General features: G+C 38.6%; 10 protein-coding genes across 10 annotated transcripts; 3 read left to right on the top strand and 7 right to left on the bottom strand. All coding sequences in view use genetic code 12, as the record gives it.

Moving 5' to 3' along the window:
* Positions 1 to 85: 85 nt before the first annotated feature.
* On the bottom strand, positions 86 to 3,274 carry CORT_0A10790 (Nmd2 protein; the record flags this gene model as incomplete). Its single annotated transcript, XM_003866854.1, has 1 exon — positions 86 to 3,274. The coding sequence occupies one exon, from the start codon at positions 3,272 to 3,274 to the stop codon at positions 86 to 88; it is 3,189 nt and encodes a 1,062-aa protein (XP_003866902.1).
* Positions 3,275 to 3,542: 268 nt separating this feature from the next.
* On the bottom strand, positions 3,543 to 4,694 carry CORT_0A10800 (Mrpl35 protein; the record flags this gene model as incomplete). Its single annotated transcript, XM_003866855.1, has 1 exon — positions 3,543 to 4,694. The coding sequence occupies one exon, from the start codon at positions 4,692 to 4,694 to the stop codon at positions 3,543 to 3,545; it is 1,152 nt and encodes a 383-aa protein (XP_003866903.1).
* A 203-nt stretch (positions 4,695 to 4,897) lies between these two features.
* CORT_0A10810 (Cap4 transcriptional regulator with bZip domain) lies at positions 4,898 to 5,374 on the bottom strand (the record flags this gene model as incomplete). The annotated part of the gene is made up of 1 exon (XM_003866856.1): positions 4,898 to 5,374. One exon carries the CDS (start codon positions 5,372 to 5,374, stop codon positions 4,898 to 4,900), a length of 477 nt encoding a protein of 158 aa, XP_003866904.1.
* Positions 5,375 to 6,268: 894 nt separating this feature from the next.
* On the top strand, positions 6,269 to 6,778 carry CORT_0A10820 (Cox6 cytochrome c oxidase; the record flags this gene model as incomplete). The annotated part of the gene is made up of 2 exons (XM_003866857.1): positions 6,269 to 6,438; positions 6,496 to 6,778. The coding sequence occupies 2 exons, from the start codon at positions 6,269 to 6,271 to the stop codon at positions 6,776 to 6,778; spliced, it is 453 nt and encodes a 150-aa protein (XP_003866905.1).
* A 346-nt stretch (positions 6,779 to 7,124) lies between these two features.
* Positions 7,125 to 8,207, top strand: CORT_0A10830 (hypothetical protein; the record flags this gene model as incomplete). Its single annotated transcript, XM_003866858.1, has 1 exon — positions 7,125 to 8,207. The coding sequence occupies one exon, from the start codon at positions 7,125 to 7,127 to the stop codon at positions 8,205 to 8,207; it is 1,083 nt and encodes a 360-aa protein (XP_003866906.1).
* Positions 8,208 to 8,243: 36 nt separating this feature from the next.
* CORT_0A10840 (hypothetical protein) lies at positions 8,244 to 9,443 on the bottom strand (the record flags this gene model as incomplete). Its single annotated transcript, XM_003866859.1, has 1 exon — positions 8,244 to 9,443. The coding sequence occupies one exon, from the start codon at positions 9,441 to 9,443 to the stop codon at positions 8,244 to 8,246; it is 1,200 nt and encodes a 399-aa protein (XP_003866907.1).
* Positions 9,444 to 9,492: 49 nt separating this feature from the next.
* CORT_0A10850 (Pga33 GPI-anchored protein) lies at positions 9,493 to 10,320 on the bottom strand (the record flags this gene model as incomplete). The annotated part of the gene is made up of 1 exon (XM_003866860.1): positions 9,493 to 10,320. The coding sequence occupies one exon, from the start codon at positions 10,318 to 10,320 to the stop codon at positions 9,493 to 9,495; it is 828 nt and encodes a 275-aa protein (XP_003866908.1).
* A 413-nt stretch (positions 10,321 to 10,733) lies between these two features.
* On the bottom strand, positions 10,734 to 11,612 carry CORT_0A10860 (Nbn1 subunit of the NuA4 histone acetyltransferase complex; the record flags this gene model as incomplete). Its single annotated transcript, XM_003866861.1, has 1 exon — positions 10,734 to 11,612. The coding sequence occupies one exon, from the start codon at positions 11,610 to 11,612 to the stop codon at positions 10,734 to 10,736; it is 879 nt and encodes a 292-aa protein (XP_003866909.1).
* A 107-nt stretch (positions 11,613 to 11,719) lies between these two features.
* Positions 11,720 to 13,993, top strand: CORT_0A10870 (She4 protein; the record flags this gene model as incomplete). Its single annotated transcript, XM_003866862.1, has 1 exon — positions 11,720 to 13,993. One exon carries the CDS (start codon positions 11,720 to 11,722, stop codon positions 13,991 to 13,993), a length of 2,274 nt encoding a protein of 757 aa, XP_003866910.1.
* Positions 13,994 to 14,021: 28 nt separating this feature from the next.
* On the bottom strand, positions 14,022 to 16,889 carry CORT_0A10880 (Sfb3 protein; the record flags this gene model as incomplete). Its single annotated transcript, XM_003866863.1, has 1 exon — positions 14,022 to 16,889. The coding sequence occupies one exon, from the start codon at positions 16,887 to 16,889 to the stop codon at positions 14,022 to 14,024; it is 2,868 nt and encodes a 955-aa protein (XP_003866911.1).
* Positions 16,890 to 17,160: the final 271 nt, after the last annotated feature.

Below are 17,160 nucleotides of genomic sequence, written 5' to 3' on the forward strand. Positions count from 1 at the left end.
GCTGTCGATATCATCAACATCTATTGTTTCCTGGTGTAACATGACAAATGAACACTATTTGATATAACTTCCTCTTATAGCTACCTTAATCATCCATTCTAGATGCAAGTTTAATAATTCTTTGCTTATCACGTTTACGATTTTCTTGCTCTCTAACTACGGATTCAGCAAATATATTATCTGATGGTAAGTTAAGTTGCTTAATCTTTTGGTTCTTACCATTCTTGGTCAACAAACCAAATGCCACTGTGCCCTGTTTATTAGCACTACCCGATGACCTCTCTGAGATGTTGAGTTGGCTTGGAAGCGGTAGTGACTGTTTGAAAGCAGGTTGTTTACCCGGATGTTGCTGTTGCTGCTGTTGTTGCTGTGTTGATCCATACGACTCAATCATTATTTTTTGAAATTCTCGATCCAAATCTTCTTGAAATATTCGTTCAGCTTCAAGTCTAGCCCTTTCAGCCTCCGATATTTGATCTTCAGATGATGATACACGTGATAAATCATCATCACCAAGCTCTTCATCTTCTTCATCCGATTCACCACTTTCCTCATCATCATCTTCATCATCATCGTCATCATCTTCACTGTCGTCATCATCGTCACTATCTTCTTCGTCGTCATTTTCATCTTCCCCCTCTTCTTCATCTCCATCATCATAATCAGCATCGCTATCATCGTCTGAGCTGACACTGGCAGATATAAGCTGCTTTTCTGGCTCACTTTCAACAGATTCATCTTCCTTCTCCAATAAGGATTCCGCTTCCTTTCGTTTCTGCATAGCACCACCCAAGCCTCTAAGAACTTCCTGTATAGTGTCGTATCTCTTCACAGTCGGAATACTCTTGTATTTTTTGAACAAGTCATCCAACCTAAATTCAACATCCACAGGGAATGGAGACTCTTTGCAGTACATGTAATATTGGAAAAAAGTCATAAATACACCCAAAAGATCCTTATTAATGTCATTCCTTCGCTTGATACTTGCAGCACGGTTCAGGGACTTCTTTTTTCCAACATCTGTATCCACAAAAATCGACTTGATTGATATTAACAATAAACAACACATTTGAATTCGGAAATAGTTATTTGGCATGTCAATCGCAACATCCCAGTTTTGAGGCAAAGGCTGATTTTGCGGATGGCCATAGCAAAGGATACGGTACAACATGTCATTGAGGAGTTTGAAGTTGATCACTCTTGAATTGTATAGCTCTGCCAAGTACTTTACCTGAGCCATTCGAGTTCTGTTCATCCTAAAGTCGTTCAATTCCAAGCCACGAATAATATCCTCGACAATGGTATCAACAGAAAGCACCACCAACGATTTATACTTTTCACCAAAAGCCAGTAAAACTTTTGCAAGAGCAGGAATGTTGTCATAGTTAATCAAATTTGGTTTGGAAAAGCAATCGACCAAAGTGTAATATTCAGCTTGACCAAGTTGCCCAAACTTTGCTCTAAAATGTTTTACAACAAGAGACCGCGTGTCCAGATTCAACTCCTCCCTGAGTATTTTTTGAATGAACATTTGTTTTGTGGATAGCTTGGGAGCTTCCCTAAGAGTCTGGACCTTTGTTACTGGCGGCTCAACTGTGATTAATAAATTGTTGATGGCTAACTTGTCATTAACATTCAAATTTGACTGTTTCAGCTTTTCCCTCAATAGATCAATCATTTCTCGCATCAAATCCTTGCTCTCTGCATCATGTAGTAAGAACCTGCCCACATGTTCGTAAAATACAGTCAATATTTCTATATTGTTTGTTGATGTAACGTTCAACGTCAAACTACGAATTTTATGAAACACAACATGTTTTGGTACCATCTTAAACTTGATCAACTCAACAAAGAATAAAATATTTTTCACGTTGAGTTTATTTCGGTGAATCTGAGACCGGAACCCTTTGTCTAAATATGTGATCAATTCCTCAATCAATTCAGACAAATTGAGTTCATTAATTTTCAAAAATCGCGTGTAATACTTTAAATTATTCAAAGTAGATGTTTCAATAAAGAATCGCATAATCCTGTTCTTTGTAGCTTTGTTGTTCAAATTCAAATTGTTAAACTCCACAACTAGCTGTTCCAAGTTGTTGCCCCGAACATCTTCCAACCTGTCTAAGAACTCTTGAATCTTTTCTCCGTCTTTATGGGATTGTGTGGATTTACAGTTGGGAGTTTCTGGGTGAGCCTCTAACAACTCACCTAACAGCGGAATAACTGTGTAAAAGTTTTTCTCCTTAGCATCTTCCCAAATTCCAACCAGGTCTTCGTCATTACCTACTGCCTGCTTCACTACTTCGACAGAATTATCCTCCTCTTCCTCTTCTTCTGTTACATCATTCAAATCATCTGGCAACGACAAGTCACACACCTGGGATAAGAAACTCGCTATTGCTTTGAATTGCTCAAATAATTTTTTTCTTTCATCAAACTCCAGTTGTTCATCTTCTAAGATACGTCCAGTTCTGATGGCTGCTTTTTTGTTACGAACGTCTAGTTTATGTACCTGCTTTTTGATCTTCATCATGATATTGAAAACCGCCTCTGTGTAGATGAGGAATATTTGTTTTAGCACATGCCTAGAGTCCAGTGGTAAGAGCTCGCTATCACTAAAAATGATATGACTGAACCTTTTCAAAAATGACTGCACCATATTTAAGCTTCTTCCCAGTTCGATTTCAAAGTTTAGTAAGTATTTCAACAACAAAATTAATATCGGCTCATTTCTTCTTTTGTCTAAAGCAAAACTTTTGATCACTTTTGAATCTAAAACATCCAAAAAGTCGGCTGCAGTTTGTAAAATTCCAACAATGTAAAACTCTCCAACCAAACGCAAAAGATTCTTCTGACGGGATAAGCGAGAAGATTCCTCCTTATCAGCCAATTCCGCTTTTGATGGGTTCACTATGTTGACCAATATGCCGTTCAACAAATCCCCCGTAAATTGTTTTCCAAACCTTTGATGTAATGCAGATATAACTTCCACTGCTGCATTTATTTCATCATTCTTTGAAACTTTGCACAAACCCTCCACAAGTGATACAATAACTTCTGACAAGTACTTCTCTATAGACACAGATCCAATATCTTTCAAAACATTAGAGTACTGCTCTTGGTTTAATCCAGTCTTTACTTTCTTGATAAATGCTGAATTCTTCTTTAATGATGAATCTAACTTGGTTGCAAGAGGGAATTCATACTCTCCTGCCCAAGCCTTTGAATTTATTTCAAACAAATCTTTCCGTCGACCATCGAATTCTGTTGTCATTAGTTAGGTTAGTGGTTATTGCATAGGATATAATTCAAAGCTTTAGTGTGAGTAATATAAGAGCTTGGTTGTGTTAAGAGGAAATATCGTAGACTTTTCGTTTTTTTTCTGAATGAGAAATGCCCGTCACAAATTTTGTACTTGATTGTGAAAAGCTTCATGGAAGGAGAAAAATCCATACTTATAGCTACGTGTAGCTGAAACACAGTTTGAAATTTGTATAAGCAACTTTCATTAATTATATACAGGTTAAGATACACAACGTCTTTTAAAGATTGATAGGATCCATACTTCTAGCCTTTTCATATACACGTCCCTCTCCCAAACCATATAATTGTCTGATTTCCGGAACACTTCTGTCAAACTTTTGTCTCCAAACGTGAGCACCAATTGGAGTTAAGCCATGTTTAGCAACGAATTCTCTAATGTCAAAATTTTCCTTCAGGTCAGCAATGCCACCAAGTTCCTTGGATTGTCTGAAAACCCATAAACAAGCTCTTTGTGCGGGAGCATTCTTCTCTGGCATTAAAGGAACGTATTCTTGAAAAGTAACCTTTGGTCCTACTTTCAACAATTTGGTGATATCTATCGAATTGTCAACATTGTTGAGCGTAACATTTTTCAAGCCATAGTGCAAGGTAGTTGTAAACGAGTTTGTTTCCAAGTCAGGCGTATCTGGATTTACCAACAAAACAGTATACAAGCTTTTGTTACCCTCGATTCGGTCAAATTCTTGAATATGTATTGTAGGCGGTTCTGAAACAGCAAATGCGGGTAATAATGAACCCGGTGTAACCCATTGACTGAATTGATCATCTGTATTGTGAGTGAATTTAACTTTCACATCAGCTTTTGGTACCAATGTTGGCAAGGTATCTGGGATAACATGTAACTGTTCTAGTCTTTGCATAGTAACTAGCAAGTCATAGTTTTCCCACTTCTCCTTTAACAAATGTCTATACACTGGTTGTGATTTGTCTAGTTGTTGAGGGTCGACAAACTCGGCATTGTATAAAACTTCAGGATTTTCAATCTCAGCTTCCACCAAATATTTATCAATTTGATTCTTTATAGTTAGTGCATCCTTCTCAGATTTCGCATTTTCAAGAGACATCTTCAAACGATGTATAACTTTATACTTTGCATCAGCTTCATTTTCTAAAATCTTGTACGCCATTTGAAATGTTTCGTCTATTGCAATAGGAGAGTGGTACGCTAGCCTCTCTTCCTTGTTGGTTAACGATGCGGGGCCCATTTCTGGATCTACCTTGCCAAACAAAGTCTCCTTGATAGGATCATTATTTATTCTCAACGACGCTGCTCGTTCGCTGAAATCTGTCCAAGCTCCACTAGCTTTGGTGCTTTGAGCTCTCCTAAAAAGAAGTAAAGCTTTCTTCAAGCCGCTCCTAGTACTCATCATAGGCTAAATGGTCAATGTCCTCAAGATTTTAATTTTTGAATTTTTCAAATTTTTTTTTTCCTTTTCAGTCTTGATAGCGCAGACAACAAAACTATAGAAGTACAGATGAAAGAGGTATAAGAAGTCGTCCACTGACTTTCCTACAAATGCAAACTATTCACTGTCAAGGTTGTTATTAAATCAAACCATACAAAAAACAAAATCTACTTCGTACTAAATGGGTCTGATAAAGAGTGATCATGGTGACCCAAATCCTTCCCTTGAGTCAACTCAATGATTTTCCTTTGTAAAATCATCACATAATCCTTTAACTGGACATTTTCGTTATTCAAGTTTTCATTCTTTGCTTTCAACTCATCCATTTCTTGCACCTTTTTTTCTAAATCCTGAACGTATTTCTCCCTCCTTTGTCTAAATGCCCTTTGCGCATTTCTATTTTGCTCTGCTCGCTTTGTAAACGATGATATTTGTTTTGGATTGTACTTCAGATTCGAAGAGGTCCTCGACAACTCTGGATCCGTTGTGGTAGTCTCAATACCAGAAGAAGCATCCATAATAGGTGACTTATCATTCACCGAGATTGATTCCAGTGACCGAAAAGTCAAATTGTTGTGGTGTTGTTGCAGTTGGTGATGTTGATGGATATCTTCGTTCTTCGTCTGCCAGTTAGCGTAATTCATACTGATTTGTGAGTGACTGTTTTTGGTTGCAAAGTGGGTGGTAGTCGAGTGCTGACAAATTGATTACTTAATTTATTATGTTGTTCTCATGGTTGACGTTGTTTGGCATTTCTCAAAACAAAAACAAAAGGTTTTGAAGTCGTGTAAAATGGCAAATTTAGAGCAGTTGTAGCCTTAGTTGCAACATTAAAACCTAAGCTATTGTAAAACAAAAGCGAATGCTGCACACATGGGGTAATCTATTCGTAAGCGAGAGGTAACATGGGGGTGTAACAAAGGAATAGAAAGAAAGAGAGAAAGATTTTTGCTCACGGCTACTTCTATTTACTCCCTTGCAAGCACACAAATCCATTTCCGTAATGGAGCTCGTCCAGGTACACTCTACTCAGCTTAATCCATAGCACATGCTGCTAATACCCTAAACTCTTTATATGTGGTCCAATTAGGAGTTCGTTAAAAGAAGGTGCTGTACTTCTGAGATCATACGATTTGTTAAAAAAATGTATGTGAAGAGAGATTTGGTTCATAATATTTCCTGCATATAGTAACATCCATAATATTTTGTCCAATTATTGTTATGATAAATGTTTTTACTATACAATACAAGTAGTAAAGCTTAATTACTGAGCTACCAATTCTTCTTCAAATGTGCTGAAAAAAATAGAATAAAAAGGAAAACTGGAAATAAAGAATAGAATTTACAAATCTAATAGGTTTATCACGTCCATTTGATAACAACGTGAATTGAATACCAGGGCTAACCCAAATAAGATCACAACTTAAAAGAACACTTATTCAAGACTTACAGCAGTTGGAAACCGTTGTCATCGCACCAAATACAAACAGTCCTATAAACAACATCCAATCTCCATTTCAAATTCTATTTATTTCAGCATGATATCTTCAACCATTCGCTCAGCATTAAGATCAAGATTGGCAGTTCAAACTCCAAAAATTTCAAATGTTATGAGATTGACTCCTATTGTTAGACCAACTTTCCAACAAAGTGTTAGATCATATTCCTCCGACCATCAAGATGAAACTTTTGAAGAATTCACAGCTAGGTATGTAATACAAAGACTCATTGATTAATTGTGACGAATTACTAACATAAGCTTTAGATACGAAAAGGAATTTGAAGATGCTTACGATTTATTTGAAGTGCAAAGAATCTTGAACAATGTATTCTCATACGATTTGGTTCCTGCTCCAGTTGTCATTGAAAAAGCTTTGCAAGCTTGTAGACGAGTAAACGATTACCCAACAGCCGTTAGAACTTTTGAAGCTTTGAAACACAAAGTGGAAACTCCAGAACAATACGCTGCTTATTTGGAAGAGTTGAAAGACGTCAGAAAGGAATTGGGTATCGATTTGAAAGAGGACTTGTATGGAAACGAAGCTTAAGGCTGCTCTGTACTTGTCAGTCAATACATGCCAAAAATTTGTAACGTTCAGTTTTATATTATTATAATGCAAGCATATAATTAAGAAATTAGGATGGTAGTCATGCGAAGAAGCTACATTCTCTAATACTCTGTATTAAGTACAGGAACTTCAATTTAATCTCAGTATTTTTTCTACTTGGTGACCGTATATTATCTGGCTGCTTCTGAATGCTTCCAAATTGATGCGTGATATGATCGCTACCATACACTAATAAATTTCAATTTCGAATGCCCTCCCAAACATCTTGAATCTGTGTCGACAAAGCAAAACAAAACGCAATCCACTATACTTAAATCTAATCACCATGGGAGTTTACATACCGCCCCCAAATGACAATAACAACGAACGAGACGATTCAACAAGTAAAGCACAGAAGAAAAATGGAACTAGCAACCCTGTCAATCCACTCACGTCTTCTTCAGCCTCCGATTCCACAACCATAGTGATACCCAATCCCAAATCTCTCATACCGCACAACCCGAGTGTTGGATTAATATGGGGCCCTTTCACCCCATCATCTGACAACCGGCCGGCATTATGCACCATGATCGGTTTGCAATTCTTATTAGGTGTTGGATGTTTCAGATTTGCTCGAAATCAACTCAGGCATCGACTTGTTCCAGTCCCGAATGGTCCACCACAATCAATCAGAAGTGGATCCATATTCAAGCTGGTGATATTTGCTGCAGTTGGAGCCACTGTGGTTTTTGGAAGTGGGTTGGAAATTAGTCGATTGATCTTGCCTTATGACCCTTGGTACGAAGAGGCACGACACTATCGAAAAGTAGCAATCAAGAACGGAGATAAGCCTAGTTTATGGTTTGGGGCTTACAAGTACTACCAGCCTATGTCTTTGAGAAAATGGACTGAACTATTGCATAGCTGGTTTGAAAATGTCAGTCAAGAATTAGAAGAGCCAGAAGGTTTTCAAAATCTATCAATTGAACTTGGAGAGAAGAACAATGTGTTGAGTGCCGGGAAAGCTAATACCAAGTTTGGACTTCTAGAGAAATTGAATACCAGAGGTAAATACAATGAGATCCATGCGAAATTGAAGGACAATAATGACAAACGATTTGAGCATATGTTGAGTAATGAATTAAAAGATGTTAACGAATTGAACAAGGCTGAACGGCTAGATTTGATATTAGAGGGCAAAAGTGACTTGGTCAACGATAATTTTTCCAAGCCAAGTATAACTTTGGGGTCGCATACTATTGAAGATGATGACGATTTTGAGATGGTTTGGCTTAATTTTGAACCTTGGGATGAGCTAAAACTAGAAACCGATTACGATATAAGGCTAATTCCCAGGTATGCATTGCCAGAGGAAAAAGGTGAGGAAGATGAAGCAGAGACTCAGTCTACAACCGAAGAAGTTGTGTAGCATTTGGTTTTTATTTATTCTATGTACATTTTCCCACTAGCTCTCTTTAATCAAATCATCTGCCCATCTCAATGCATCTTTATCGGCTTTATCCAAAGCTGGTTTATTATACTTCTCCAAATGTGTCCTCCATTGTATCTCTGCCGGATCTTGGTCAGGTTCCACCCATTCGAAACCATCTCCTCCAGTCATCCAATATGCTTGAAATTTGAGTTTCTCCAAGTCGTCCTTTAGCTGCATCAACCGTATCTTGTGACCCTCACGATCATAGCCTGGATTTAATGTGTCCATGTTGCTTCGGATTTCCGGTGCAGGTCGGCAAATTTCGTCAACAACAACAGGATTGGACTCTCCATTGTTCAAATCTCTGTCAGCTTCTACAATCTTTGAGTTGAATAACATCTCATCTGCATGCTTAAACCAATGTGAATAAAATGTTCCTCTTTGCCACGTCAAGTAATCACCTCCTGAACTAATGAGCTGACGACCAAATTTGACAATAGTGACAAAGAAACTAGAGTTGATGATGTATGTTAACAATATCGAGTTAATAGCTCCTAAATGGTTCCACGAGGTGGGCAAAATGCCGGCGTCAATCAAAGACGTTACACCAAATTTGGTAAAGAGCGTGATTGCTGCAGCAGTTGAGACAAGCTTAATAAATCCGCTTTTAAGAATGTTACCTTGATGGGCAATGTAATTCGGGTGGCCCACAGTAACATCGGATATTTTAATAGCTCTCTGAAAGTCGGCGTTATACAAGGCATTTCGAAGTGGGATAAGTGCAACCTGTTTTTCTATAATGGTTTTTGGATCTGGGTTTAGCTTGTAGTATTCATTGATGAGTTCAAGGTTCAAAGCCGTGGGTAAGTTTAAAAGCAAAAGTTGCTTCAATAACTGAGGTGAAAAACTCATTGACTTGTTAGCAAAAACTTCATCTATTATACTCTTCGAGTGTTGGGTTAGAATGGAGTTTGCTTCAAGTTGGTCTTGTATTGGGTATTCAGATTGAAGGTTCTTGATTGACGAAATTGCTTGAACTATCTCTTCGTTGGAAGGATTATTTGAGATGGATGCTTTGACTTTTTGGCGGAGTGATTCATAGTCTTTGATATACTCGTAAGAAGCGGGTGATAACAACGAGTGAAAGCTGCTAAAGCGACGTATTCCAGGACTCAGTCGAATGAGTCCGCATCTTAGCATCGTGAATATATGAACGTGGGTCTTTACTATCATCAGTCTAAAAAAACGAAACTTCAAATTCCACGCGAAAAATCTATTTAACCTATAAAATCATTGAACTAAAGTAAAACAAAAATGCCAAAGCTGGACTAACTGCAAGAAGAGATCCTCCATTTCCAGATTGGCTGCTTACTCCACCAGATGCAGTGGATGATTCCTCATTATCACTCGATGATGTTGACCTCAATACTCTTGTTGTAACAAAAGAAAGACTTTTAGTGGTGTCATCAACTGCGGTACTATCATCAGAATCATCTGCAGTTGCAGTCGTGGTAGGACTTGTTTGTGCTGTAGCAGTGTAAGCAGCAAGTTGAGCAGCATCCATGGTAGCTGTATTCACCGATGTAGAAGCTGTTTCTGCTCCAGTTGCTACAGTATCCGCAGCAGCACCAGCTGAAGTGGTAGTGGTACCGGTAGTAGCTGTATCTGCTGCTGCTGCGCCAGCAGGGGTTGTGGCCGTTCCTGTAGTAGCGGTACCCGTTTTAGTGGTACCTGTTGCTGTTCCTGTTGTCGCAGTACCCGTAGTTACGCCCGTTGTAGCAGTTCCTGTAGCGGCACTTGTTGTAGCAGTGCCTGTGGCAGTACCTGTTGCTGCACCCGTTGTTGCGGTTGTCGCTGCTCCAGCTGTAGCAGTACCCGTGGTAGCAGTTCCGGTGGTGGCGGTGTTAGCAGTTGTAGCTCCAGTTGCGAGAGTGTCAGCGGCAGCAGCTGCTGCTGCGACGGCGGTGGTTGTAGCTGCAGTTGCCGTATTAGCAGCAGCATTGGCAGCAGTTGTGGCGGTAGTTGCAGTGTTAGCAGCAGCAGCGGCTGCAACAGCATCGGCAGCTAAGCAGTAACCGCAAATTAAAGTCCATACAGCTGCCTTCTTCATAGTTATAAAGCGAGTGTGTGTTTATGCTGTGTCTGTAGGAAATGCAGATGACAGGAAAAGAATTCAGTAGGAAATTAGATTTATGTTTATGTATTTCGGATTGGAAAGAGAAAAAAAAAAACATGAAGCCATAAAAAATATAAATTGGAATATGACACAAAATCATGATTAAGGGGGACATATACAAATGAATATAATAAATCTGAATGATAATCATTAACGTCTACTTGAAAGTAACACTCTCCAAATTCTCTGATTCCTACCACATCTTTCGATGTGAGAGCCACAGCACCGACTCGCTCTCATACATTGTGTACAAGTAACATCTAAATGCGTAGCCAACTAGAGTAAGCCGACACGAAAGTATCACAAGTCACACGAAGACCCATACGGTCAATACAGTAATATCTCGTTTAGACCTTTTTCTTTCTCTTTCGCAGCCTACAATCGGGACAGTACCATATTTCGTCAGGCTTGGGGGCAGATGTTATACCCACACAACTCCAATGAAACCACTCATACTTACAGTCTTCATTATCACACCCTATCATTTCACCGAAGGATACTCTTTGACAAAAACAGTAAAGATTGTTATCTGCATCCTCTCCTTGGGGACCATCCATATTGGTAGGAATGTCTGCTGTGGACCCACTTAAAGCAAGTGAGCCAGCGTCATAGCCGACAGATTCTTCCACTTCCTCTGATCTCAATCTTTTAGTTGTCCTATTCGATGATGCCGCGGGAGTTGAACCAACAGATACTACTCCCTTATTAGCAGCTTTCCTCTTCTGTCCTTTCTTGACGGGCTCAACAGCAGGCGTGACAGATAAGGCGTTTCGTGGGGTTGGTGTCGCTGACAATGTATCTGAAAGTCCATTTAAAGCATTTAGATATTCGTCTTTATTCAATGTTTGTATGTCTACCGGTGCTTCTAGTGGGGGCAAGAGCTCATCTCGTTCTAGCTTAGTAATGTCTGTTTCGAAATTAAATAAATGTTTTGAAACCAAAAATAGCGCAGTATTTGCAAGTAGTATCTTTTCCTTCTGTATATTTTTAAGCTGTTTCATATCATCTTCAATTTTATAATACAACTGCTGTTCCTTCGGGTGCTTTGTTAGAGTGCCGTTTGCCCTTATGAATTTATGGATTTGGTTGTCTTTGGCTTGACATTGTTTTCGAAGTTCAGCTACTTGTATATCCTTGTTCTTGATCTCTTCTAGTAGGTGCCGTATCTCCAACGGCAAGTTGGAGAGGTCTTGTGTGTATTTGTCAAGTACTGATGATGTATCCATGATGAGGTGCTCTATTGACGATGATATGAGTTTGTCAATATTATTTAGGTGTGAGATTTTCTTTTTTTTTTTTGGCTTTCTGAAGTTCCGTTTCTCTTTTCCACGGTATGTCTGAACTCAACCTAATTAATGAATTGAAGAACTTACGGTTAAGTGATAGTGGGATTGATGGAATAAATAGTGAAAATTTGGACACCGATCAAAAAACCCGATTGCGGAACAGGCTAAAGGACGCTAATACCAGTGACAACGACTTTCGTGCCCTTTCTCAGCAATTAATCGACAATCCGACACAAGTGTTGTTATTTTTGAAAATTCTTGACGACCATTCTGGATCCATTCTAGCCAAGTTGATAAAGTACAGCCATGTCTCGTATGATTCACACGTTTTGGGTATGTTGAGCGCAATTCGTAGTATATTAATAAAGTCTTCCAATGTCAGAGAGTACTATTTGAAGGTTTACATATCACTAATATCTCAATTCAGAGTCACAAATATACAGCATTTAAACTTGTTCTTGACATTTGTGGGTGAGAATAAGGATGTAAATAATGCTGTTCTTATTATATTAGTTCACGATTTGGAGTTGAACAAGAAAGAAAGCGTGGTCACGATAAATGAGTACTTGCAATTGCAAATGGATGAGAAGTTTTTGGATGATGAAGCTTTGAAAAACTTTATATCGACTCTTGGTATCTGCTTTCCCATTCTCCCTGATTGTTGCTCAAAGATATATACAAATTCGGCCACAAAGCAACACATCCTTGATTCATTTTCAAATCACGGCAAAGATTTGACATCTACCATAGTAATTTTGAGATGTGTTGCTGCATCATCGATTCTGGAGACTTGTCGTACATTTACAATCCAAGAATATTACTCGCACTTAATTGATTATTTGCGATCGCAAAATGTACGCATACGAATCCTAGCTGTTTTGAGTGTGGTGAAATTGTGGACTTTCATACAAGCAGAACAGAAATCGAAGATACACATAACTGATCTCGCGAAAGATTTACTTCTTTACATCACTGAAGGTGACGATTTCGAGTACATTGAGTACTCTCTAGAAGGTCTCGTGTATTTGAGTTTGTTTTGGAAAGTTCGAGACTTGATTAGAATGGATGTGTCATTGATTGAGAAGTTGATACAAATTTTGCACATTAACGCGACCGAAAAGACTATTAATACGTCAGTGCAATATGGTGTGCTAGCTATTTTATCCAATATCACAAAACTTAAACAGCCAGAGGCAGACACTACGAGAAGAAAGTTGAAGGATGTGTCGGTACCACAGATGGATTCTGGCAGTAATGAAGAGAAGCAAGAAAACATCAAACTCTTTAATAAGCAGCTTGTTGAACAATACAAGATTGTATCCAAATTGAGTGCCATCAAAACCTATCAATTGTCAAGTGGTAACAATTTCAATGAAATAATAAGTATAATTTATCATATATCAACAGACCAGTCGAAAAGTATTCGCGTAGAGCTAGTTAAGCAAGGGTCATTGGTGTTGGTTATGAATTTTTTGGTGAATAACAGTAATATCGAAAAACTCGAAAACAGAGTAGTTGCTATACCAGCTCAAAAAGGGGAAATGATTTTAAAGCAAAGATTCAAAGCGTTGCGGAGCTTAGCTCGATTGTTGATATGCGTTAACCCTCAAGTATCATTTCAAAAGTATGATGTTAAATCTGCTATTCCATTTTTAGTTGAATTACTTGGGCCTATCACTTCAGAACCTATAAACCCAAACCAGTTATACTTACAGGAGATGACTACACTAGATGTATACGAATCGTTGCTAGCACTAACTAACGTCGCTGCAGGTGAAAATTCCGACACAAGAAAATTACTTGTTTCACAGATCATTCCTTACATTGATGAACTTATAGTACTGAAAGATCATATCCAGATTGCCTCGTTTGAGCTTTTAAACAATTTGATCAGTGAACCTCTCTTGTTGGCTAAGTTTTTCAACATTGAGCAAAATACAAACAAACAAAGGTTGCATATAGTTGTGAAGTTGTTGAATTCAGACAAAGTGAAGTTGCAGGTTGTAATTGCCGGGTTCTTGGTGAACGCTACTAATTTTGATGTAATTGCAGATGTTGTTGTCGAATCCAAAACATTATTTGACAAATTGTTTGAGACAATAATTAGCATTATGCTGGACCAAATTAAAGAGTCTAGTTTGGTGGACCCAATTTCCTTCTTGTTGGTGAACTTGGTGTACGCGCTAGCCAATAAAGATGAGGCACTTCTAAATGGCATCAAGTCTGACAGATTAAAATCTGCATGTGTGAATGTTTCAAATAATGGAACTACAGACAGTAAAGAAGCGATAACAAGTGTGAGGAGTCTACTAAACTTCTGAAATTTATTATGCTATTCATGAACTTAGCTTAGAAGTTTATAAACCTTTGTGCCAAAGTTCCGGTGTCATGTTCAACGGTTGAAATCGATTGTCGGATAATTTGCGATGCTTTGTCGCTCTCCAATTGAACTTTTATGGCTTTATGCAAACTAGTGAGATATTCAGCGAAACCAATTCCATTTGTAGCCTTCATAGCGCCTCCAAAAGCATCCTCTCGTAATAATTCTTTAAATGTAAGTTCAGAACCATCAAGACCTTTGCGGATAAGTTGTACTGAAGGAGATTCAACACCAACAATATGCTTATTCAAAAAACGAATCAAGGTACGAGCTTGTTGGGAAATTTCTGACTGTAAATCAGGCAATTCATCAATAAATGCATCAATTTCCTCAATGCTTTCATATTGCTCACCAAATAGATCCTTTATCAACATGATGTTTGCTTCCGGATCAAGCCAAACGTACACTCTTATTCCATCGCATAAGATGTAAACACCTCTATCCAAAATCTTCAATGTCAAGTCTTTATATTGGGGAAGAATAGTGAAGCCAGTTGCCTCGTCTATGGTTCCTTCTTCTGGAGTCAACGAGTGCAACTCAATCAATGCGGGATACAAATGGTACATTAATCTTTCTAAAGGCATGTTCAACATGTTGAACAAGTCAACCAATCTAGCGTCTGCAGATAATCCGGTAGATGCATTGATTGCATGTGTCTTCAAAAAGCTCAAGATGTAAATGGGTAAATGCTTTAACGAGTCAGGGAATAATAAATTGTTGCTCATTGTCTTTACCAGATTGTGGCCGAACTCGGTCATAGCTCTATATTGAGAAAAAACATCGACCAATCTAGTATTAAGAGACTCTCTTAATTCAGCCAATGTTTGCTGACCAACAAAATTAAGAGTATCCCTAACCAAGGTTGCAACGATGGCATTCTCATCGGCAAAATTAAACACATCCTCTAGCTTATTAGTCACTGCCAAAACCAAGTTAATTACGCGTACCTTTCTTTGACCATAATTGTCAGTGTAGAGCAAAGCAGCTTGGAAATGGCAATCCAACTTTCGACTGAGGGTACCATCATATTGAAGTAACACTGTAAACGTATGATCCTTGCTCAATACAGGTACTACAGGATCTTGCACTGATCCCAAAATACTTGCATCTCTTATAGACGAGGAGGTACCGTAATAATCGATGACTTGCAACCCATTTGAGCAACGCAATTTCAACTGCCCTTGATAACCGGTTGTGTTGACCACTGAGTTCTTGAATTTTGCATTAAACAAACGACCATCTCTTTCATAGTACAAATTTGGCCAGCGTGTTAATTCGCCACCCGTTGATGAAACTAAGAAACCTATATTCGAAAGATCAACAGAGGTATGACACGCGATATGGAGGTCCAAACCAACACTCTTTTCGATAAATTCTTTCGTCATGCTTTTATAATACTCGTTGTCTGGTAAAAATATTTTCTTTTCCACTTCGGGTGCAGGAGTTCTACCAACAGCTTTGTTGTCCTTATATCTCAAACCTCCAGGACCCCAAGATGGAAGATTAGATAACACGGAAACTATCTTACCACCGCCATGCATGTCCAAACACATGCCCGCAGTTTTGCAAGCAACTGCAAAGCACGGCTCCAGATCAAATACACGTGTCTCAGAATTGCACAACTGTTCGAGATAGTTCAATGCATCCTCTATGACAAACCTACTTTCTTCGGGATCTGCAAATAATCCTTCATCGAATGGAACGAAGGGATCTTCGAGGTCTGAAGAGATAGATATCTGCGTCCTTTCAAGCTTGGCCGACAAGTTAAAGAAATGCAACTTTTTGTCGAACGCCATGATGGCTATTTTATAAGGGGTTGGCTTTTCAACCTCTTCATTGTAACTGAATAATGTTGCTCTGATAGATTCACTAACCAAAACGGGTAAATTTTGTTTAATACTATTTTCTGAGATATCAACCAAAAATACAATATGCAATTGTTCTGGATTTTTATTACTAGCTCCAAAGTTGTACTCCTTTGGTACGCGCATGTCATAAACACTTTTGTGCAATTCTGGACGGACAAATTTGTCAATTCTAAAACCCCTGGCATCAAGTGCCGATGCATACTCTGGTGGGACTTCATTGTTGGCAAACTGACAAATATTACAAATAAATCTTTGATTGTGGGTGAATTGCATAGACGAATTGACATAAGCTCGACATCTATGACATCTTAAGGGACCTTTACTCAATGGGTCGTCACTACTTGAAATGGTCTCGGGGCTATTATCATTTTGAAATTCAACTGTCGGTACAGGTTCCTCAGTCTCCAAGAGAGGAGCAAACGGTCTAATTGTAACTGCAACTGGTAGTTTACTTGCCAGTCTTAATTTTTCTGATTCGGGAACATAATACATCGTGGAGCGCATATACTTGGAGGAGGCTGTTCCTTGATCAGTGAAGTGAAACTGAACACCTGCATCAGGTGGGACGGTTTCAGAAAATGTTAAAAACGACTTGTAGTTTCCCTCTTCATTTGGTGTATCATATTCCTTCTGTTCCAAATATCTATGTGCTTGTAAAGACGGCACCGATTGTTGCGCATTAGGTGACTCGTAACTTACCGCAATAGGTTGACTTTGTAGTGGGAATTGTGTCCCTGGGGGTTGTAAATTTGATGCTTCACCAAATCCTGAAGTTTGTGGAATGCCAGGGGAGGCTATAGGTGCTGGTGTGGGTGCTACAGATGGTGCTGCGGTTGCGACAGGTGAATTAAAGTTTGTGTGAAATGCTCTTCTTGATCTCTTCTTGGATGAATGTGACGAAGGTTGTTGATTATTTAGGTCTAAAGCCTGTAAATTTTGTGATAAGTCATTGTCATTTCCCAAAGACATTGTCGGATCGAAAAGATGCTATGAATACCAAGCTTTGCAACAATTCCTGCCTCGGTACTTGCAATTCTCTGCTAGACGCAATTGAACAAAAAGTTTTTGATTTGTTTTTTTTTGCTTCCTGAAAATTATCGGAAGAATGGAATAATATAGGTAAAGTAGTCACGTGTAACGGAGGTATAACATCGAAGATTTGTCGTGGAATCAAAGGAGACTTTTCACGACACTCCAAGAAATTAAATAAAGACAAAATACAATTTAATACACAACACAA

This window comes from Candida orthopsilosis (genome assembly GCF_000315875.1).
Source record: "Candida orthopsilosis Co 90-125, chromosome 1 draft sequence".
NCBI classification, from domain to species: Eukaryota; Fungi; Ascomycota; class Pichiomycetes; order Serinales; family Debaryomycetaceae; genus Lodderomyces; species Lodderomyces orthopsilosis.